This window comes from Dipodomys ordii, unplaced genomic scaffold (genome assembly GCF_000151885.1).
Source record: "Dipodomys ordii isolate 6190 unplaced genomic scaffold, Dord_2.0 Scaffold174, whole genome shotgun sequence".
Taxonomy (NCBI): Eukaryota; Metazoa; Chordata; class Mammalia; order Rodentia; family Heteromyidae; genus Dipodomys; species Dipodomys ordii.
The window spans coordinates 986,285-1,009,038 of NW_012267390.1; the positions used below are offsets into that span (position 1 = coordinate 986,285).

Here is a 22,754-nt window from a genome sequence, read left to right on the forward strand (position 1 = left end):
AGGGGAGGGCCAGGGGGCAGGGGCAGGCAGGCTGGGGAGGGGAGGGCCAGGGGGCAGGGGCAGGCAGGCTGGGGAGGGGAGGGGAGGGCCAGGGGGCAGGGGGCAGGGGCAGGCAGGCTTGGGCTACAGAGAGGTCCATGTTGAGCCAGTGCCCACCAGGACGGTGGTGTCTTGTGGACAGGACCCTGGGGCTGCTGGCTGGGCAGTTACTCTCCAGGGCACTGTGAGGCTGTGAGTCTGGACCAGGCAGGTGCCCTGGACACAAGGTGACCAAGCACTGAGGCATAGATGGCGTCTTTGATGCCCCTGGGAGCATCAGCTCTCTGGGCCCTGCCCCTGGCAGGTCTCTGGACCCGAGCAGACCTGAGCTGGGAAGGGAGAACACTGGGTAGTCTAGGGAGTGTCTCGGCCCAAGCTGGGCAGATGAGGACCGTTGGCTAGATGATCCACAGAACCTCATCAAATTCTGGCCAGGAGGATGTGGGTTTTAAAGACACAGGCATGGTACAGACCCTCCCAGAGCCTTTATCTGGAAATACGCACTATGAGGGTGCAGAAGGGACCTGGGCACGGGAGAGTGAGTGCCAGGCCACGTGTTCTCACTGGCTGACCGTCTCCCTGCGCCTTGCAGCTCTGCGAAGACCTCTTCTCTCGAATCAATGACACGACCAACGACAACATGTCCTACTCAGTGGAGGTGAGTCTGCTGTGCCCAGGGTATGGGGTCTCCTGTTCTACTCAGTGCAGGGGGGTCTGTGTCTGCCATGCCCAGAGCATGGGACCCCCTGTTCTACTCAGTGCAGGGGGGTCTGCATCCGCTGTGCCAGAGCATGGGACCCCCTGTTCTACTCAGTGGAGGGGGATCTGCATCCGCTGTGCCAGAGCATGGGGTCCCCTGTTCTACTCAGTGGAGGGGGGTCTGCATCCGCTGTGCCAGAGCATGGGGTCCCCTGTTCTACTCAGTGGAGGGGGGTCTCTGTCTGCCGTACCAGGGCATGGGACCCCCTGTTCTACTCAGTGGAGGGGGGTCTGTACCCACTGTGCCAGGGCATGGGGTCTCCTGTTCTACTCAGTGCAGGGGGGTCTGCGTCTGCCATGCCCAGGGCATGGGGTCCCCTGTTCTACTCAGTGCAGGGGGGTCTCCGTCTGCCGTACCAGGGCATGGGGTCCCCTGTTCTACTCAGTGCAGGGGGGTCTGCGTCTGCCGTGCCAGGGCATGGAACCCCCTGTTCTACTCAGTGGAGGGGGGTCTGCGTCCGCTGTGCCAGGGCATGGGGTCCCCTGTTCTACTCAGTGGAGGGGGGTCTGCGTCTGTCCAGGGCATGGAACCCCCGTTCTACTCAGTGGAGGGGGGTCTGCGTCTGCTGTGCCAGGGCATGGAACCCCCTGTTCTACTCAGTGGAGGGGGGTCTGCGTCTGCCGTGCCAGGGCATGGGGTCTCCTGTTCTACTCAGTGGAGGGGGGTCTGCGTCTGCTGTGCCAGGGCATGGGGTCCCCTGTTCTACTCAGTGGAGGGGGGTCTGCGTCTGCTGTGCCAGGGCATGGGACCCTCTGTTCTACTCAGTGGAGGGGGGTCTGCGTCTGTCCAGGGCATGGGGTCCCCTGTTCTACTCAGTGGAGGGGGGTCTGTGCCCGCTGTGCCAGGGCATGGGGTCTCCTGTTCTACTCAGTGGAAGGGGGGTCTGCGTCTGTCCAGGGCATGGAACCCCCTGTTCTACTCAGTGGAGGGGGGTCTGCGTCTGCTGTGCCAGGCCATGGGACCCTCTGTTCTACTCAGTGGAGGGGGGTCTGCGCCCGCTGTGCCAGGGCACAGGATTCCAGTTGGGGTTGGTGACCCTTTTCTGGTTTGAAGTGAGTCCTGCCTCTGGTCTAGGCCCTTAGCTTGTCACTGTGGCCAAGCCAGCAAGCCCACCTAAGGCAGGGTGGCCCATGGAGGTGCAGAGACTGCTGGGAGTGGTTCTGAACTTGCAGATGTTGGGGGATGGCTGCCCTGCGGTGCAGGTACCTCGAAGCATGGCCTGGCTACGCCATGGCCGAGGAGGCCCTGGTGTGGCCTCAGGGTGCCGTGGACAAGCCCCAGGGAGGGGAGAAGCCAGGCAGGTGGTGCTGGCTACAGCCACTCGTGCAGAGGCCGCTGGCTGGGACTGTCCAGGGCTGTCCGTGCAGCACTGCCCGGTGGGTGGTCCCCAGGCTCCCGCTCGGGCCCCTGACATGTGACCCTTGACCTCGCAGGTCAGCTATATGGAGATTTATTGTGAGCGTGTCCGTGACCTCCTGAACCCCAAGAATAAGGGGAATCTGCGCGTCCGGGAGCACCCGCTGCTTGGGCCCTACGTGGAGGACCTGTCCAAACTGGCAGTCACCTCCTACAACGACATCCAGGACCTCATGGACTCAGGGAACAAGGCCAGGTGCGTGGGGAGGGTGCTGGCCGGCCTTCCTGCCACACCCGCCTCCCTGGGCCCGGGGGGCCTCAGCTCCAGCCTGGCCATGGCTGCGCGGTTGGTTTCCTGTGGGCTTGTGTGCCCAGGCCCCTGGGCAAGGCCTGGGCTCCTTACCTGCATGTGAGAGGTTTCTCTGGGGAGGGGGCAGTGGGGCCGTGTGACAATGGCCTTGGGCAGTGGCTGTGCTGTTGGCAGAGATTGCTTCCAGTTCTCAAGGCAGCTACAAGTGAGCTGCGATCTCCACAGGGTCCGGGAAGGTGGGGAAAGAGCTGCTGGCTGAGACAGTCCACCTCCTCTGGCCCCCAGCACGAGGGTCCTCCAGCCTGGTTGTCATGGTAACAGCCATCTCCCTCTGTGCCTTGAGACCCCCAGGAGAGTGGCATTGCCCCTTGGAGCCTTGGTGTCTGAGGTGGTGCTGGGCACCGCCTTTCCCTGGCAGTCCTGTTCTGACCAGGCCTCAGCGTGTCGGGGTCCCTGTACCCCTGTTCTGACCAGGCCTCGGCGTGTCGGGGTCCCTGTACCCCTGTTCTGACCAGGCCTCGGCGTGTCGGGGTCCCTGTACCCCTGTTCTGACCAGGCCTCGGCGTGTCGGGGTCTCTGTACCCCTGTTCTGACCAGGCCTCGGCGTGTCAGGTCCCTGTACCCCCTGTTCTGATGAGGTCTCGGGGTGTCAGTTCCCTGTACCCGTGTTCTGACGAGGTCTCGGGGTGTCAGGCCCCTGTACCCGTGTTCTGGAGGTGAGCTGGGCCTGGCATCCTCTGAGCCCTCATGGTCTAGGATGTCCATCCCCCAGGAGGGCCATACTGCTGACCCACATCACCTCTGTGGCTTCCAGAGCTGTGGTGGGCTACTTAGCCTCTCCCAGGGCTGGTCAAGGCTGTGATGAGGATGGCTGGAAAACCCTTGGAGGAGGACTGGATATCCCAGAGAGGAGCACTAGATGACCCATGGAGGAGGACTAGATGACCCACGGAGGACTAGATGACCCATGGAGGGCAGATGACCCATGGAGGAGGGCTAGGTGACCCATGGAGGATTAGATAACTTAGATAACCCAGGGAGGACTAGATAACCCAGGGAGGAGGGCTAGGTGACCCAAGGAGGGCTAGACCCATGGAGGACTAGATAATCCATGGAGGATTATATAAACCATGGAGGAGGACTAGATGACCCATGGAGGATGAGGGTTAGATGACCCATGGGGGATTAGATGACCCATGGAGAAGGGCTAGAAGACCCATGGAGGTGGACTAGATAGACAACTCTCATGTGGGCTCCTGTTCCCAGGACTGTGGCAGCCACAAACATGAATGAAACCAGTAGCCGTTCCCACGCCGTGTTCAACATCATCTTCACCCAGAAGCGCCATGATGCAGAGACTGACATTACCACGGAGAAAGTGAGCGTGACAGGAGGTCTTGGTCGGCCGTGCTGCCTGGAGTGGCGGCTGAGGCTGGGCTGGGTGGTTAGGATGGCCGTGGCAGGGTGAGAAAATCTAACCAGCTTAGTTGGTGACCTGTAAGTCCTGTCTTCCCCAGCACTAGGTACTGGCCAGTCCAGCCCTGGGCATGAGAGGTGCACCAGGTCTGGAATGCTGCTTCCCCTGCGTGTGGGACCGCTGTGTGTGTAGGAACTCAGAGGTGAGGGGCTGTGGCCTGGGGTCAGCCAGCCCTGTCTCTTTGAGCTTGACAATTCTGACAGGCACTGCAGGGCTGGGAAAGGGAGGAGACAGCCATGCCTGTCAAGGGGCAGCAAAGATGCGCGGCGGTCCAGGAAGCATCAGACAGGGTGGTGCTCACGGCTGCTGGTCCAAGCTGGTGGGAGAGCAGGGCCCCCCCTTCCCTGGGCAGTGGGGCTGCCCGGGGGGCCGGGCCCCTGGGAGGCCCCAGCAGCCTTCGGCACAAGGAGCCCATGTGTGGGGTGGGCCTTGCCCTATCCTGAGCAGCACCCGTCCTGCTGCCGTCCCCTCCCCACCACCGCGCCTGCTTTCCCGCTGCCCCTGCCGGGGTCTGCGGGGTGGATGAGCGCACATCATTGCTGACCTCGCCAAGTAGTGGAGAGGCCGAGGAAGGCTGGCCAGCGGGCGCCAGGGCGGGACAGGATCAGGACTGGGGCTGGAGACATCTGGTGGGCTCAGGAGGGCTACCTCCCTGGGGGCCTTAGCCTGCTGGCCACACAGACAGTTGAGTAGTGCCTTCCCAGGGCTGGCTTTCCATGCCTGGTGATGGAGGCAGTGCCCCTGCGCCTGCTGTGGTGTGGGGAGGCTGTGAGGAGTGCCCGGCGCGGGGCTGCGTCGGCCGGGTGGCTTGGCACCTGCTTGGAACAGAGCTTCCGAGGGCTGTGACAGGCAGGGAAGGAGACTGGACCCCAGCTCATCGCAGGGCTCTGGGGGGTGAGACGCCCCGCCTGCATGGCGGGAGCTGCTCCTGCATTTGATGCATCTGCTGCTCCAGGTGAGCAAGATCAGCCTCGTGGATCTGGCGGGGAGCGAGCGAGCCGACTCCACCGGTGCCAAGGGCACACGTCTCAAGGTAGGGCCGGGCCCCATGTCCAGGGCGCAGCCCACAGGGCCCAGGGCCAGGCCCGGCAAGCTATGGGGTTGTTGGGTGGGGATAGAGGGAGCTTGGAGCACCCCCAGGGCCATCCTGAGCCGGGGGCGGGGCCTAGGCCAGAGCCTTCAGCCTGAGGTGGCTGCTGGAACATAGGCTCAGGTAGACAAGGCCAGGAGGCCCCGTCTGGAGAGCAGCTCCTTGCCACGGTCCCCGCCCGCACCAGAGCGGCACTCGGGCTGAGACAGCAGGGCTGACCTGCCGCCTGAGTCCCAAGGGGCAGCCTCCTGTGGACACCGTCCTTTGTGCAGGAGGCAATGTTTTATTGTCCTGAGCCCTGCATGTTGTCTGCCACAATCTGAGGAGGACTGAGGGGCTCTGGAAGCAGTACCAGGCAGGGATGCGTGAGGTGTAGCCAGGCTGCCGAGGAGACTGAGGAGAAACTGAGGCACTGCCTCCCTGGCCCAGTCGGGCCTCTAACAGGCCTGCCCAGCACCTCTTACTAGAGCAGCCCCCGGGGGACAGCAGTCAGGTGCCCCACGGGTCAGGCCCTAGGGGAGCATGCTGGACTGTCTCTACTGACTTCCTGATCATCTTCTGCACACCTAGGAAGGGGCCAACATCAACAAGTCCTTGACTACACTGGGGAAGGTCATCTCTGCCCTGGCTGAAATGGTGAGCTGACTCCAGGCAGCTGGAGCTGGGCTGGCGGGCTGGACGGTGAGGGCCCTTGTGGGGCCTCCCTGGGGACTGGAGGGAGCTCATCACCCCTGTTCACAGGGGCCAGCTCTGGTGAGGTAGCTGGGACCCCATGGGAAGCCCAGGGGAGGTGGTGCCATGGGGCTGGAGCCTCGGTTTCCACACCTGTGAGGTGGGGTGCACCTCCCTCCTCACAGGGCCACTCCTAGGTCACCCCATGCCATGGCACTGGGCAGCCCTGCCTTGTGCTGGCCTGATCTGGTTCCCTCCGGAAGAAGCCCACAGTCTTAGGGGAGGAGCCCCAGGTTTGGCAGGGCCTGCAGGGTAGGAGTTCCTGCCCTTCCACAGGCCCCCTGGGCCCTGAAGACCCCACCCTATTCTGAAATAGTTGGTTGTTGGGTGACAGAGGCCAGAGAGGTCACATTCTTACTTGGCACAGCCAGTTCAATGTGGCCAGCCATGGTGTGGGCAGTGGGCTGAGGTCCCTGGACGGTGCTCTGGCCTCAGCCTGTTTTGGCCCTCTCCTGCCAGTGGTCCTCTCCTTACCCCAGCCCCTTGGAGTCCAGCCTCTCTTCTTGTTCTCAGACCCCCTTTGTCTTTTCTTTTCCAGGATTCTGGGCCCAATAAGGTAAGCTGCTTTCCTTCCTGTGAAGGGGGTGGAGCTGGATGTGGGCCCTCCGCCAGCTCCCCAGTGTGTCTCACCCCTTCATACAGTCCCTCGTGTACTCGCCCACCACCCCTGCTACGCCCCAAGCTAGCAGGGGGCCCTCGTGGTGAACACAGCTCCTCTGACTCCACCTGCAGATGGGAGGCAGGCAGTAAGCAAGGGCAAGGCAGAGACGTGAACGTAAACCTCAGGAGGGCGAAAACAAGTTTTGAGTGTGGTACACAGCAAGACGGTTGTTAGTCGGGTTGTTAGTGGGTTGTTAGTCACAAAGCTCCTGAAGGGTTTAAAGAAGTGGCCTGTGACAGAGCCCTGGGGTGAGGAGGGGCAGGGGAGGCCTATGTGTGGAGTTAGGAGAGGCGGGTGGGAAAGGCTGGGGACTGTGGGGGACACAGAGGGATCGGAGAGGACAGGTGAGAAAGCATGTGGGGTTGTGGGAGGAGACACGCAGGGACTGTGGGAGGGAGCCAGGAGGGACTGGGAGAGGAAAGTGAGGAAAATGAGGGACTGGGAGAGGAAAGTGAGGAAAAGGAGGGACTGGGAGGAAATGGGAGGAACTGTGGGAAGGATACAGGAGGAAAGGGACTGAAACAAAGAGAAATGTGAGGAGCCATGGGAGGGAATCATGAGGAACTGTGGGAAGGAAAAGAGGAATTGTGGGAGGGAGATGTGAGGAAATGTGGGAGACAAACATGAGGAACTGTGAAGGACCCACGTGTGTGAGGACCAACTACTTGAGGGACAGCATGAGGAAGTTTGAGGGTGAGGAAAGCGGCCGGGAGGCCTGTGTGAGTGAGGAGCCTGCAGGGGTGTTCTGTGTGTGGGGGCTGTTGGAGGACTGTCGGTCCATGAAGTGGATTGCACGAGGAACGGTGGACACACCAGATACAGTTTAAATCGTGTGGGAGATGGGTGGAAATGGTGAGAGGATTGTCTGCAACTGGGTGTAGACCCAGGAATGGTGCTGGGAGCAGTGGAGGGGCTGTGAGGAGCAGGAAACAGTGTGAGGAACCAAAGAGCCAGGAAAATCAAGGGGAACTGTGCGCAGCACTGAGGACCAGGCAGGACTGTGAGGAACTGAGCTGTATGGGGAGCCAAATGAGTAACGGGAGCTATGTGGATCCACGTGAGCGGAACCGCAAGAGGGACCTGTGTCCTGGGGGTCTGTGTGGGAAATGGATGGACTACTGCCACCGAGGAAGGAAACAAACCGTGCCCTTACTAGGAAATGTTACAGAATTGTGCAGGGGTGTGCCCAGGTCTGAAGAATTGTGTGGAGAATTGTGAGGGGCCACGTGGAATTGTATCGAGCACTGTGTGAGAACTCCATGTGAGTGTGTGTGTGTGTGTGTGAGAGAGAGAGAGAGTTAGAGTACAGAGAAGGTTTTGCAGGGAACTCAGAAGTGAGTGTGTGCGCATGTGCACACGCGCACACGTGTGTGACTTAGGGTACAGAGAGCGTTGTGAAGGGAATGCGGAGACGTCGAGACCCAGAGGAGGTGTTGTGTGGGCACCTGGAATGCACAAGGCGCTGTGGGGTGGAACCGGAACCATGTGGAGCCTGTGCAGAGCTAACTGGGCAGCGGGGAGAATGTATTTCCATCTGCAGGAGGATCTGGAAAGGGAGCTGTGTGGTGAATCGTTCAGGAGCTGGAAGTGTGCGGTGCACTATACGAGTACAGGAAGTGGCAAGGGCGAGACACTGAAGACTGGGCATCCAGGAAAGAATTGTGTGAGGGACTGTGCGAGAAGCCATGTGAGGAACTGCGGGGGGCAGTGCGGGGGGCAGTGCGGGGGGCACTGGGAATGCAGTGTGGGGTGCAGTGTGAGGCGCAGTGTGGGGTGCAGTGCAGGGTGCAGTGTTGGCAGTGCAGGGTGCAGTGGGGATGCAGTGTGGGGTGCAGTGTGGGGTGCAGTGGGAATGCAGTGTGGGGTGCAGTGGGAATGCAGTGTGGGGTGCAGTGTGGGGTGCAGTGTGGGGTGCAGTGTGGGGTGCAGTGTTGGCAGTGCAGGGTGCAGTGTTGGCAGTGTGGGGTGCAGTGGGAATGCAGTGTGGGGTGCAGTGGGGGCACAGTGCGGGGTGTAGTGGGGTGCAGTGCGGGGTGCTGCGTTGGACACTGTGGGGTACAGTGCAGGGTACAGTGGGGGCGCAGTGCAGGGTGCAGCGTTGGATGCTGTGTGGGGTACAGTGGGGTGCAGTACAGGTGCAGTGTTGGATGCTGTGTGGGGTACAGTGGGGTACAGTGCGGGTACAGTGGGGGTACAGTGTGGGGTGGAGTGTGGGGTACAGTGTTGGATGCTGTGTGGGGTACAGTGGGGTGCAGTACAGGTGCAGTGTTGGATGCTGTGTGGGGTACAGTGGGGTGCAGTGCAGGTGCAGCGCAGGGTGCAGTACAGGTGCAGTGTTGGATGCTGTGTGGGGTACAGTGGGGTACAGTGCGGGGTGGAGTGCGGGGTGCAGTGATGGACACTGTGTGGGGTACAGTGGGGGTGCAGTGCGGGGTACAGTGTTGGATGCTGTGTGGGGTACAGTGGGGTGCAGTACAGGTGCAGTGTTGGATGCTGTGTGGGGTGCAGTGTGGGGTGGAGTGCGGGGTGCAGTGATGGATGCTGTGTGGGGTACAGTGGGGGTGCAGTGCGGGGTACAGTGCGGGGTGCAGTGATGGACACTGTGGGGTACAGTGGGGGCACAGTGCGGGGTGCAGCATTGGACACTGTGGGGTACAGTGGGGTGCAGTGCAGGATGCAGTGATGGATGTTGTGTGGGGTACAGTGGGGTGCAGTGCGGGTGCAGTGGGAGTTACTTGAGACCTGGGCTCCAGTCTGTGAGGTAGTGTGGGAGGACCATGAGGTGGTCAGCTGTGTGAGAACTGACAGAAGCCTTTTAGGGACCAGCTCCCCTCCTGTGGCCAGAAGGGCTGCGAGGCCCTCAGTCTGAGGCCAGAGCCGCTGACTGGCCTGGAGTCAGCCGTGGACTCTTGTGTGAGGTACAGGTCAGGGCAAGGACAGCCTGTTGGCAGGGAAGAGTGGCGTGGCGTGGACCTGGGCTTGAGCCGGTGGACCCCACGGGAGGCGAAGAGTGGGTGGTTCTGGGAGGTGATGGGAGCATCAGACGGGGTGCCGGAGCACAGGGAGAGGGGAAGCGGGCAGTGAAGTCGTGGGGGCTTCAGGCTCCTTGCGGCGGTGGCTGAGCCACAGCAGGGGCTTCCTGTGCAAACAAGGCAGGCTGTGTGGTGGGCCCGGAGCCGCAGGAATACACACTCCGCATGCCAGTGAGCCAGCCGCTTTCCTACCTACCCAGTTTCCAAAAGGAGAGCCGAGTGCACAGCATGGAAGGGCATTCCTGACTGTGGGGCTCGGGGTGTTCAGAACTCACATCACCTGTGAGCAGGGGAGCCTCTGCTGGGGATTGAAGCGCAGCAGCGGAGGTGTATGTATCCATGGAAACGGCGCTGCTGTCTGCATCCCCAGGGTGTGGCCCCGGGCGGGCCTCAGGTGCTGGTCCTGGAGGCTCTGCAGATACTTCAGCAAACACATGCACCAACCAGTAGATGCTGGAAAGTAACTCCAGCCACCATTGACAGAATCATGAAAGTATCCATAAGAAGCTGTCCCTAAAGAGGCTGAGATCTGAGAATCACAGTTCAAAGCCAGCACAGGCAGGGGGGAAAAAAGCTGTCCCTAGCAGCCATACACAGGGACGAGTTCCTATTTTGAGGGACTGCTGTTTGTCTTAACAGAGGTATAAAAAGCCATTAGGAGCAAGAGTATAGAGAGCCTCCCCTTCCCTGCTCCCCCCCACCCCGTTCCCCCTGGAGGTCGGACAGGACAGATGGTTACAGAGGGCCCAGGGATTGGCTTCGGAAGGGAGGAAAGGGGAGGGCCGGTTCTGTGTGGAAGGGGAGAGGTGTGCTGGGTGACCCTCCTTGGTTGTGAGGCCCCTTCCTTTTGGCCAGAAGGTGTTGCTTTGGAGGGCAGAGGGGAGGCACCTGGCTGTTGAAGTCTGCCCTCCACTTGGGGCCAGCCGGGTGACCCAGACCTAGCAGGGTGGGCGAGGACAGAGCTGCCTCAGGCGGGAATGGCCCAAGAGCGTGGCCTGGGCCAGGGCCTCTGGTTGGGAGGCTCACTGCAAGCCCTGAGCCTGGCCTCCCTGACGCGGTGCGGGTTAACCCTGACTGTCCTCACAGAACAAGAAAAAGAAGAAGACTGATTTCATCCCGTACCGAGACTCTGTGCTGACCTGGCTCCTCCGGGAGAACCTGGGTGAGGACTTGGGGGCCCCAAGGGGGGCTCTGCCCCGCTTCCTGGGCACAGCGGGGGGGTGTCGGGGTCCCGAGGGGGGCTCTGCCCCGCTTCCTGGGCACAGCGGGGGGGGTAACCGGGAGGGCCAGCCCCTCCCAGTGCGGCCCTTCTGGAAGGTCCTGTCCCGGGAGCCAGGGTGGCTTTGGGGGCTGGCAGATGTGTGCCCCGGTGGGCGAGGCAGGTGGTGACGCCCAGACCAAGCACCTGCCCTTCCAGGTCTCGCTTTCTCTATCTGTAACGTTAATCTAGGGCTTAGTGAGTTGGGGAGCTCTGCTTGTCTGCTGACTTTTGAGGGACAGGGCTCTGTGAACCCCACTCCTCTCTGCCTGAGTTCCAAGCCCTGAGGGATACGCAGGATGATGGCGGCAGGCCCGGGCCGGCGCAGACCCCACCCTAACGGACTGGCCCAGGCTTCTCCCCGCTGTGTCCACAGCCAGCCTGGGGAGCGGTGCACCGGCGGGAAGGAAGCTGGGGTCTGGGTGTTGGCCGCAGTAGCTGTACCCCACACCCAGCCAGGCCCGTCTCTGGCTCCGGCAGCGTGGTGTGCAGGGCAGGTCTGCCAGGTGGGGCTAGTAGAGGGGGCTCCAGGGGACAGTGGGAGGCTGAGAGAGGACGGAGGGTCACAGAATCCACGTCCCTGTGTGAGGGGCAGGAGCTGGGCAGCAGGCCTCTCCCACGGGGTGGGGCAGGGGAGACCCTCCTGTAATCCCTCCTGGGGTGTGGCAAGACTTTGTTCTTCCCGCTGTGACCTCTGTCTCGGGAACTTACCAGGGAGTCACACCGGGGCATGGCATGGAGGTGCAGGCCCCTGAGCAGGCAGGACCCCCTGTCCACTCGGGGCGGGGGTAAGAAGCAGTCCTGAGGGCTGGGGTGGGGTCAGTGCTGACCCTGGCACAACCACCGAGGCCACCAGCCGCGTCCCCTGCATCCTGAGGGAAGGGACGGTGTCCTCCCACAGTTATTACTGCTCTGGACCGTGAACCTGGTGTGAAATACCGAGAAAAGCACTTCAGCAGACACGGGCCAGAGGGTGTGGAGAAGAATTGAGCATAAGCTGTTTTGTTTCGGAGGAAACACCATGGAACCCTCCACAACTGGCCCCGTGTGTGGGATGACGTGTGTAGGGTGGTGGGGGGCTAACGGCCCCGTGTGTGGGGTGATGGGGGGCTTACGGCCCTGTGTGTGGGGTGGCGGGGGGCTAACGGCCCCGTGTGTGGGGTGATGGGGGGCTTACGGCCCCGTGTGTGGGGTGATGGGGGGCTTACGGCCCTGTGTGTGGGGTGATGGGGGGCTTACGGCCCTGTGTGTGGGGTGGCGGGGGGCTAACGGCCCCGTGTGTGGGGTGGTGGGGGCTAACTGCCCCGTGTGTGGGGTGATGGGGGGCTTACAGCCCTGTGTGTGGGGTGGCGGGGGGCTAACGGCCCTGTGTGTGGGGTGTCAGGAGGGCTAAACCCGTGTGTGGGGTGGTGGGGGGCTAACGGCCCCGTGTGTGGGGTCACGGGGGCTAACGGCCCCGTGTGTGGGGTGACGGGGGCTAACGGCCCCGTGTGTGGGGTGACGGGGGGCTAACGGCCCCGTGTGTGGGGTCACGGGGGGCTAACGGCCCCGTGTGTGGGGTCACGGGGGCTAACGGCCCTGTGTGTGGGGTGACGGGGGGCTAACGGCCCCGTGTGTGGGGTGACGGGGGGCTAATGGCCCCGTATGTGGGGTCATGGGGGGCTAACGGCCCCGTGTGTGGGGTGATGGGGGGCTAACGGCCCTGTGTGTGGGGTGATGGGGGGCTAACGGCCCCGTGTGTGGGGTGATGGGGGGCTAATGGCCCCGTATGTGGGGTCATGGGGGGCTAACGGCCCTGTGTGTGGGGTGACGTGGGGCTAAACCCATGTGTGGGGTGGCGAGGGGCTAACAGCCCCATGTGTCGGGTGATGGCGGGCTAAACCCGTGTGTGGGGTCACGGGGGGCTAAACCTGTGTGTGGGGTGATGTGGGGCTAACGGCCCCGTGTGGGGTCACGGGGGGCTAACGGCCTTGTGTGTGGACAGCCAGCCCTGGCAGTCACAGGGTGCACAGGAGAGGCAGTGACTCAGTTTCCCCTTTTGCCTCAGTCTCCTCATCCGACAGTGCCCATGGGAGGGAGGGAGCTGCGAGTCCCCAGCTTTAGGCTGAGCCTCTGGGTTACCTGGGTCGTCTCCCTGCAGGTGGCAACTCCAGGACTGCTATGGTGGCAGCCCTGAGCCCTGCGGACATCAACTACGACGAGACCCTCAGCACGCTGAGGTGAGGCCTGGGGAGGGGGCGGGGCCACGGGGGGCGTGGGGGAGGGGCCACGGGGTAGTGGGGAGACCATGGGGACGGGGGTGGGGGTGGGGTGGGGAGCTCTTCTGAGGGCTCCCTGGGCCTGCCTGGACTTCACGAGTCCTGACCTGATCTCTCCAGTGCTGCTCTGTGAGAACCCGGCTTGGCCGGCGCGTCAGGGACCGGTGGGCACCCTGGAGGCAGCCTGGCTCCTCTCTGCAGGGCTGACCTCTGGCTACCATTTTGGGTGCAGTGGGAAACGGGGCTAGTGCCCGTGTATGCATGTGTTGACACCTGGTGTGAGCCGTGGCCTGTGTGTGGCTGGCCTCTGCCCGGAGCCAGGCAGACACGAAGGGCCCCTGTGCGGCAGGAGGCCCTCTCCCTTCTGCCCCTCAGAGGTGAGGCCATCCTCAGGGGCCTGCGGTGGAGTGACCTCACCCTAGGTTGGGCACCCCTGAGCCCGTGGGCGGGGATCTGCCTCCCCAGCCCTGCGCCCACCTCCCCTGCCCAGGTATGCGGACCGGGCCAAGCAGATCCGCTGCAACGCCGTCATCAACGAGGACCCCAACAACAAGCTGATTCGGGAGCTCAAGGACGAGGTGACGCGGCTGCGGGACCTGCTCTACGCCCAGGGCCTGGGTGACATCACCGACAGTGAGTGTCTGCGCGGGCTGCCCTGGGCAGGGCCGGGCCTCCAGCTCCGGGCCTCCTGGGCCACTGCGTCCTGACTCCCAGGGCCCCCATGGCCGGCTGTGGCCAGAGCAGGGTGGGTGGGTGCGTGGAGCCCCGTGACTCCCCACCCCTGCTGAGCTCCCGGGCAGGGCATGTCTGGGCAGGGCGTGGGGCCAGGCTGGTGCTCCGGCCCTGGCTTGGGTGGAACTGCACAGTTTGGGTGTGGAGCTGGTCCTGGTGGGCCAGGCACAGTTTCCTGGAAGCCGCGGGGTGGCCGTGGCTGCTGGACCACGGGGGTGCGGGCTCTCTCTGCCACCTGCCTGCAGCACCTGCGCTGCACCATGGGCGTGCAAACCCCTGGAGATGAACTTGCTCTGTTTCTCTGTCTCTCCTCCCCCTGCCTGCTCGCCCTATAGCCAACACTGTGCCTGGAGGACCCAAATGTGTGTATTCCCCACGCCACTGCGTCTCTGCTTCCCGCCTGGTCCCGGGGCACAGGACGGCACGGACTGGGAGGGGAGGGCCACCATGACACCACCTTCCTTGGCTCCCCATCTCGGGGCTATAAAGAGCAGCCCCCCATTCGCAGGGGCCTCCCCCCTCGATAGGAGATCGTGTTTGCCTTCGAGCCAAATTCCTGGCTCTTCCCGAGACTGAGGCAGCAGGGAGGTGGAGTATAGGCAAAATCTTCTCAGGCCCGAAGTGGCCAAAGTCAAACCCTGATCCCTGAGTTCCCACAGCCTGGGAAGGTCAAATGTCAGCACTCGAGGGTCGGAGGGCCGGAAGGCAATTCCACCCCAGTTCAGGTCTGCCTCCACCGGCCAGTGCTGTGGCTGCCCCCACGGGGCCTTTGTCTGGAAAGCAGCCGGTCCGTGCTCATGGTCAGCCATGCCCAGCCCTGTCCTGCTTTGCCTCTGGCCTTCGACCACAGGCTCTGCTACCTCCTGTCACCCTGCCCCGTGCCTGGTGCTGCCGTGCTGGCCACCGCGCTGCTGTGTGTGTGCTTCTGCTGGGGGGGGGCTGGGCACCTCCCCTCCAGGTGTCGCAGCCCAACTCCTGGGCTGGGGTGGCCGAAGTAGGGGCTCCCTAGGGGCCTCTGCCCACCTCCTCCTCTAGAGGGCCTCGGGGCTGTGTCTGGATTTAGCCAGACGGTTAGCACTCCGAGTCTGATGCCCAGAGGGGCACAGAGGCCCAGCTGAGGGTGGGCAGGCCGCCTGCAAGGGTGAAGCGCGGTGCTGGGTGTCCCAGTGGATGGCAGTGCCTGGGGAAGCCAAGGCCACGGGCTGCCTCTGGCCCTCAGGTTCAGGGGGGACGGCCGAGAGCACGAGCCTGGGAAAGGGCGTTGGGAGACGGGGCCGTGGGATGGTGGGGCGGGGTGGGGCTTGATGGGGTCCAGAGGGCCTGAGTGCTGCTGTCCGGAGAACGGGCCTTTGGCCGGGCAGGGAGTAGGCCTGGCCCTGGCACCGTGGCCCTCACCATGGCAGGAGACAGGAGAAAAAGAGGCCTTGCATGTGCTGTCCCCGCCTGGCTGGCTGCCGGCCCCTTCCTTGGTGGGCTCTGCTCCCTTCCTTCCCCTGGCCCCGCTGTGGCTTTCTCCCCGCTGCATCTCTCTTCCCCCTCTGTCTGTCCACCTGGCCTTCCCTTCCTGCCTCAGACGTGTCCGACCCTGGGAGCCGTAGCTAACGGGGGCAGGGCCGAGCGGTGTCAAGCCCCCGACGCTCTCTCCACAGTGACCAACGCTCTGGTGGGCATGAGCCCCTCCTCCTCGCTCTCCGCCCTGTCCAGCCGCGCAGCCTCTGTGTCCAGCCTCCACGAGCGCATCTTGTTTGCTCCAGGCAGCGAGGAAGCTATTGAAAGGCTGAAGGTGAGGGGGGCACGCGTCCCAGAGGGGCCAGGCTCTGGCACACAGTGAGGCTCGAGGAGCTGGGCCGGCCCGGTCCTGGGCGCAGCCCCGCGGGGAGGGCAGCTGTGGCGGTGTGGGGCGTGGGGCGGCCAGGTGCGCGTGACCCATGGCGCAGAGGCCTGGCGGGAGTTCCTGTGAGGGGCTCGGCCTGGAGGGAGAGCCGCTCACTCCCGAGGAGAGCCGGGCCGAGGCCTCTCCAGGAGTCCCGCAGGGAGCAGTGGGCGTGCAGTGGCCAGCGGGCGGGAGTCCCGTCCTGCCCTCCAGCTGCCCTTCTTGGCAGCTCTCAGCTGGCATCACACAGAGCTGTGCTTACTGAGAAGGGTGGCAGGGGGCTGAGGGCCCTGAGCCCTCCCTGCTGTCCCGTGAGACCCCCGCAGCCCCCCAAGTCCCTCCCTGCTGTCCCAGGAGACCCCCGCAGCCCCCCGAGTCCCTCCCTGCTGTCCCGTGAGACCCCCGCAGCCCCCCGAGTCCCTCCCTGCTGTCCCGTGAGACCCCCGCAGCCCCCCGAGTCCCTCCCTGCTGTCCCAGGAGACCCCCGCAGCCCCCCGAGTCCCTCCCTGCTGTCCCGTGAGACCCCTGCAGCCCCCCACGTCCCTCCCTGCTCTCTGTGTGATCTCTGTCCCCTCCCTGCTGTCCCGTGAGCCCCCCAAGTCCCTCCCTGCTGTCTGTGTGACCCCTGTCCCCTCCCTGCTGTCTGTGTGACCCCTGTCCCCTCCCTGCTGTCTGTGTGACCCCTGTCCCCTCCCTGCTGTCCTGTGTGACCCCTGTCCCCTCCCTGCTGTCTGTGTGACCCCTGTCCCCTCCCTGCTGTCCTGTGTGACCCCTGTCCCCTCCCTGCTGTCCTGTGTGACCCCTGTCCCCACCCGCTCCCCAGCGCTGGCTTGGGCTGGCTCTGGCCCCTCTCTCCCCCGAGTTCCCTCAGAGCAACCGTGGTGCCGCCATGCAGGGTGTGTGGTGGAGTCCAGAGTCTGGGGCTGAGGGACATGGTCACAGGCCTGGCCCGAGGCCGGTGTGGGGGGGGCCATGGTCACACGGGCAGAGGGTCCTTGGGAGTGTGGGAGGCCTGCTCGGGTTCATGTGTGTGAAGAAGCAGACAGAGACAGAGCCCTTGCGTCTCTGCGGGAGGGACGGCCCTCGCCGCTGGCTCGGTTTGCCGTGATGTCTGCGGGGCTGTGAGCTTCTCCGGGCAGGGGCTCGAGCCTCAGTGCCCTGTAGCCCCTTTCCCGGCCCAGACCTCACCCGCTCTGTCCTGCTCCTCGCACAGGAGACAGAAAAGATCATTGCCGAGCTCAACGAGACCTGGGAGGAGAAGCTGCGGCGGACGGAAGCCATTCGGATGGAGAGGTGAGCGGCGGGGACGCCGAGCTCAGGGTGGGGCAGGCACAGCGAGAGGCCCACGGTCCAGCCGGACCTGCCCGAACCCCGACCTGCACACCCTCGAGCGGTCACGCCCCGGTCACGGGACAGACCCGTTCTTCCCGACCCGTGGCCTCTGCCTTGCGTGGCCGTGGCCACTGGCCATAGAGGCCTGGTGATGCACAAAGGCTGGGGCCAGCCGTGGACGCCGTCCCTCCCGGAGCAGACCGGAGAGCGTGGCGCCGCCTCTGGCTCCTGCCGCGCTGCCCGGCACTGAGGCCTGGGCTCCGGGCCGCGCTGACCCCGGCTCTGACCCCCAGGGAAGCGCTGCTGGCGGAGATGGGCGTGGCCATGCGGGAGGACGGCGGCACCCTGGGTGTGTTCTCCCCCAAAAAGGTAGGAGCTGGGCCCAGGCCCCTGGCAGCCCCTCCTGTGGGTGGGTGCCCCCCCTGGGGTGGGGGGGGCATGGGCTTCTGGAAGGAGTGGGGGGGGGAGCATGGGCTTCTGGAAGGAGTGGGAGAGGGCTGGGGGCCGGCCCGGCACCGGGCAGCCCCTTTCTACCTCCCAGCCAGACTCGTGTGGCGGGAGGCTTGGCCCGTCCTCCCCTGAGCCGTTGTGGAGGCGCGGGCCCCTCTCACGGTTCGCAGGGGCAGAGGCTGGTCCAGCCTTGTGGGATGGCCGGGACACCCGTGCCGCAGGTACACTGAGAGCAGGAGTGGCCTGAGCCGGGTTCCCTGCGGGAAGCTGAGGAAACAGCACCTAGGCCTGCTTCCATCCCGCAGCCCCTTGGCCTGGGAAGGGGCAGAGTCCTGGGGGGAGCAGAGACCCCGGGTGGGAGGGAGGAGGGAGGACGGAGTGGGCGTGTGGGCCAGCCCTGCGCCTGGGTGGGCGGGAAGGACATGGGCGGAGGCAGTGCCAGACTCCAGTAAAAAGTGGGCACCATTGCGTGGTCCCACACGGGGTGCCCAGGACCCCGGAATGGGGGTGTACAGCAGCGCTGGGACCCGGCCTTTGTTCTTCGTGTGCAGGGCTCATCACGGGGCCTCCCCACCCCTCCGCAGCCCACTTCCCCTCCACAGGCCCAGCGCTGGCCCTGCCTGCGCAGTCCGGCCTGGAGTTTTCTTTCTCTCCCTTGCCCTGGCTTGAAGCCACCAGCCCGGCTAGGCCCGCGGAGCCGGCTCTGGGTCCTGGGGTCCTTCCTGGGGAACTCTTTTCTCAGTCTTCTGTCTTCTCTGCCGGGCTGTGGGCAGGGGAGCAGGCTCTGTGTCCCTCAGAAGCCAGGCCTGGAGAAGGGGGATGGCTCAGAGCGGTGGTCTCGGGGAGGGGAGGGCCAGTGCAGAGCCCCTGCCCCTCCCCAGGAGAGGTAACCTCCCCCCTCCACCCCCCCCACAGACACCGCATCTTGTCAACTTGAATGAGGACCCGCTGATGTCCGAGTGTCTCCTCTACTACATCAAGGACGGGGTCACCAGGTGGGGCCTGGTCGGGGCGCTGGGGCAGGCGGGGAGGGGCGGCCCCTTGAGGGCCTCTGCCCTAACACTGCCGCCCTCCGGCCCTCCTGCAGGGTGTTCCCGCAGAGCCCTGTGGGCCGCGTGGCTTTCCCGGTGGCTAGGCCACGTCCCGGGGCGTGGCCCCCACTTCCGCTTCCTCTGCTCCCTGCGGGGAACCCCACTTTCCCCACAGTGCACACCTGGGGTGTTTCTAGGAAGTCCCACCGGGCACCTCCGGGAGGCTGCGGGCTGGGCGGGCCCGCGTGCGGCTGCCTCCTCATGCCCCTTACCTGCCCGCAGGGTGGGCAGAGAGGACGCGGAGAGGCGGCAGGACATCGTTCTCAGCGGACACTTCATCAAGGAAGAGCACTGTATCTTCCGGAGCGACTCCCGGGGCGGCGGCGAAGGTAGCCCTGCTGCAGCCCCCTCCCACCCGCCCTGGCTGCCGCAGGCCCCTGCCGGCCTGCTGGGGGCCTGCCTGCCGGCCACCTGCCCAGCTTGTCCGTTCTCAGTGGGTTTCTGGACGGAACATGTGGTGCCAGGAAGGGTGTCGTATGGGGGCCAGGGCTGGTGTTCTTCTGGGGATGGCCTCTTTGAAGGCTGGGGAGCAGGCAGCGTGGGGAGGGGCGGGTGGGTGGGGAGCCAGGCTGGGGGGTGGGAGCTGTTCTGCCCCGCTCCTGGGTGGGGGAGGGGGGCAGCCATCTACGCATTTCCCCGCCCTTTCACAGGCCTCTCTGGAGGATGGCATTTTACGTTTCAGCTGGGGCTTGCGTGTCCATGCGCCATTCGTGCCCACGGCCCCGGCACCGGCCCACGCCCAGTGTGGCCTCTGCTGCAGATCTGTGACTGGAGCCTGTGGCTGCATGCGTGGCTGGCCCTGGAGGCTGCCCCGTGCGTGGCTGGGAGGGGAGGGGCACCCCCAGGATTCTAAGCTACAAGGACGCCACAGCCCTTGGGGACACAGTTGTGACACTGTCACATAGTCAGCCGGGAGACCCGGGCCTGGCAGTCAGGCCTGACTGGGGTCCGCAGGCGTCCCTCCTGAGGGTGGTTTTCCTCCTCCATGGTGTGGAGATGCCATGAGGCTCCTTGGGCCCAGTGCATGGCGCCCTGGCCAGGTTGTGTGAACAGGGATGAGGAGCCGGGGGACACACACCAGGGCCAGGCAAGAGGAGCCATCAGAGTGACAACCCCCCCACTTCTCTCTGTCTGTAGCTGTGGTGACCCTGGAGCCCTGTGAGGGGGCAGACACGTATGTCAACGGCAAGAAGGTCACAGAGCCCAGCATCCTTCGATCAGGTATGGCTGGGCTAGACGGGGGTTTAGATGAGGTTGGGCTGGGGTGTGAGGTGAAGTCCTGTCTACCTGTGGTGTGCTTCTTGGGCAAAGCTGGGTTCCCATAGGTGGCAGGGCTGTGGCCCTGACCAGCCCACGGGGCTCCCTCACTCTTGGGCACCCAAGGGCCCCGCTGTCAGGAACCAAGATGGCAGGATTGGCAGGAGCAGAGAAGGCCCACTCACAGACCACAGACCCTGCCTGGGGAAGCCAGGCCAGCCCTGCCCGGAGGCGGCTCCTGTTTGGAGAAGGGATGACCACTGCGGTGCTGGGCTCAGGGGAGAGGCCTGGGGACCAGTCCCTGGACTAATAAGACATCGAGTTGGGGGAGGGGGACGGGGTATCTCGGCACCCGAGGGCCAGCACCTGGGCTTGGTTGGCTTCGTTCCCAGGTGCCACAGTGCTCCTAGAACCATCCACCCACAGCACACAGCGCTCCAGTCCCTCCCTTGGGAAGTCAGACAGGATGTGTCAGGCGGACTGGCAGAGAACAGAGTTGTGGGGGCACCGACACACACAGCTGTGGGCAGAGCTACAAGTTGATGAACATGTGTGTGCGTGTGTGTGTGTGTGTGAGATATGAGCATTATACACATACCTGATGTGTATTGACAAGTGTGCACACACGCACGCTCGTGTTTGTGTGTGAGATTGCAAGGAGCAGGCCTATGCGTGTGGTGGTCACTTTTGTCACTGTGACAATGTCCGAGGTAAGCAGTGTAGAGGAAGACTTGGGGCTCGTGGGGTCGGAGGTCTCGGTGCATGGCCAGCTGGTTCCGTTGCCTTTGGTTCTGTGGTGAGGCAGAGCTCACAGTGGCCAGAAAAAGAGGAAAAAGCACAGGAAGGGATCTGTGGACAAAGTCTATCCTTTGGGATGAGCCCCTGGCTCCCAGCCTCCTCCACAGAGGCCGCTCCTGGGCACATCCCCTGACAGAGCGGGCCTTGTGACCCCAGCGCCCCGTGACAGTCCATAGCCCAGGACCACGCCTTTGTCACATGACGCGTTTTAGGGGACGCTTCATGTCCAAACCAGAACATTCCACCTCTGTCTCCACATAGCTTTCATAACGCAGTGTGTTCTGTCCCTCACCAAGAATTCTCACAATCTTAAAAGTGTTACTTGAAAATTCCACGTCTCCTCCGTGACTCCAGGCGAGCTGTGCGGTGAGCTCGTGTGAAATCAGGGTGCTGGGACGGGGTGTGTGCATCCTCATCCCAAAGAGGTAGGGACGAAGAGCAGCGCGGATGGGACCAAAGCAAGGGCGGAAGCCAGCAGCGCAGACCCTAGACCCCCTAGCTCTGTGTGCATGGCACACACCCTGCGTGTGAGGTTGACACCAGCGTTCTAGACCCCAGGCTCCGGGAGTCGCACGCGGCCAGCCACTGGGGGGAGGCCTGGAAAGGAGGCACGGCGCGTTTGCCTGTCAGTGCCAGGCCCAGGGGAAGGCAGCAGAGGCTGGTGGAGCCAGGGCAGGGGGTACCGCGGAGTCTGCAGACAGGATTGTGTGAGGCCACAGGCACGAGCCCCGAGCGGTGGCCAACTCTGAGGGTCCTGCGCAGGGTAGGCCCTGAGGGGGGGCTGAGGCCGGCCTCCAGGCTGCGTCCCTGCACTGGCTGCCTGCGCTGCCCAGCCTCTGCCTGCCTGGGGAAAGGGGGAGGTGGGGGGCTGCTGAGGTGAGTGTGTGGAGCCCCCGATGCGTGGGTCGTCCACGTCCTGCAGAGCCGGCAGTGGCCAGGGCTGGGTGGCGGCTGGGGTTCCTGCAGCTGGCCTTCCCTTGGGGGATGCCAAGGGCAGGCGGAGGAGGCACCTCCCCCATTTCCGCTTCTCCACCCCTTGGACCGTGTGAGGCGCCTTGCGGGTTCCCAAGCCCAGCCTGGCCTCTGTCCTCAGGGAACCGCATCATCATGGGCAAGAGCCACGTGTTCCGGTTCAACCACCCTGAGCAAGCCCGCCAGGAGCGCGAGCGGACGCCCTGTGCGGAGACGCCCGCGGAGCCCGTGGACTGGGCCTTCGCCCAGCGGGAGCTGCTGGAGAAGCAGGGCATCGACATGAAGCAGGAGATGGAGCAGAGGTGAGGCCCGGCCCGCTGCCGGCAGGGGCAGCCACCGGCCTGGCGCTCACGCCTGCCGCCCTCTCGCAGGCTGCAGGAGCTGGAGGACCAGTACCGCCGGGAGCGTGAGGAAGCCACCTACCTGCTGGAGCAGCAGAGGCTGGTGAGGATGCTGTCCCCAGCTTGTCCCCCGCCACCATGCCCAGCGGCCCCATGGGAGAGGCCACTCCCCCCCCGGCTGCTCCCCATGCTCCAGCAGACTGTGGAGTCACACGCTGGGCCTCTCTCTGCAGGACTATGAGAGCAAGCTGGAGGCCCTGCAGAAGCAAATGGACTCCAGGTACTACCCAGAGGTGAACGAGGAGGAGGAGGAGCCCGAGGATGAAGGTGAGGGCTCTCAGGCGGCGGCTGCTTCCATCAGGAGGGCCGGGGGACGGAGGGGCAGGGCAGGGCCAAGGCCCTGGAGAAGCGGCGGCTGGCCAGCACTGCCCGGGGGTCAAGCCTCCTCTGCCTGGGCGGCACCGCAGAGGCCGACGTGGGAGGCTGTGCACAGGCGGTGAGCACACACCTGAGCTGCCCCCTGTGCTCCCCGGGGGGAGCCAGCCGCAGGGGCATTTCACCCCAAACCCTCCTCCTCTGGAGGACTCAGTGGACAGAGGGCTGAGCTGGCTCCTCTTAGTCCCCCCTCCCCGCCCTCTCCAGACTGCCCTGACTCCATCCTGACCCTCAAGCCCGGTGAGGGGAGCTTGCGCCGCTTTGTCACTGGGCACGGGGCCTCTCCCGTCACTCGCGTGGCTGATCTGCTTCCTCTGAATGCAGAGCAGTTACTGGGAGCAGAGCTCCCTGGCGTAGAGCAGGGGGCTGTTCAGAGACCCATCGCCCAGGGAGGGCAAGGCCCGGGCCCGGCCCCGTCCCCGCCCCCGGCCAGCCTGGCAGAACTTAGCCTTTTCACTCAGCGGACGGCCCTGCCCACAGACTGCTCTGGCACGGGCTCG

The 22,754-nt window shown here is 64.3% G+C and overlaps 1 protein-coding gene across 2 annotated transcripts in view; it reads left to right on the top strand.

The window, feature by feature from the left end:
• The window catches only part of Kif1a (kinesin family member 1A), a 67,341-nt gene that overhangs the window by 2,904 nt on the left and 41,683 nt on the right, over positions 1–22,754 (top strand). For both annotated transcript variants that reach the window (XM_013033666.1, XM_013033667.1), the window contains exons 4-21: positions 632–697; positions 2,233–2,411; positions 3,732–3,843; positions 4,898–4,975; positions 5,603–5,668; positions 6,303–6,320; positions 10,544–10,619; positions 12,856–12,934; positions 13,464–13,606; positions 15,355–15,488; positions 16,792–16,871; positions 17,204–17,279; positions 18,276–18,355; positions 18,674–18,780; positions 19,589–19,672; positions 21,600–21,780; positions 21,850–21,922; positions 22,053–22,146. In XM_013033666.1, coding sequence (XP_012889120.1) covers positions 632–697; positions 2,233–2,411; positions 3,732–3,843; positions 4,898–4,975; positions 5,603–5,668; positions 6,303–6,320; positions 10,544–10,619; positions 12,856–12,934; positions 13,464–13,606; positions 15,355–15,488; positions 16,792–16,871; positions 17,204–17,279; positions 18,276–18,355; positions 18,674–18,780; positions 19,589–19,672; positions 21,600–21,780; positions 21,850–21,922; positions 22,053–22,146 — 1,726 coding nt within the window. The remainder of the gene's footprint in view (positions 1–631; positions 698–2,232; positions 2,412–3,731; positions 3,844–4,897; positions 4,976–5,602; positions 5,669–6,302; positions 6,321–10,543; positions 10,620–12,855; positions 12,935–13,463; positions 13,607–15,354; positions 15,489–16,791; positions 16,872–17,203; positions 17,280–18,275; positions 18,356–18,673; positions 18,781–19,588; positions 19,673–21,599; positions 21,781–21,849; positions 21,923–22,052; positions 22,147–22,754) is intronic.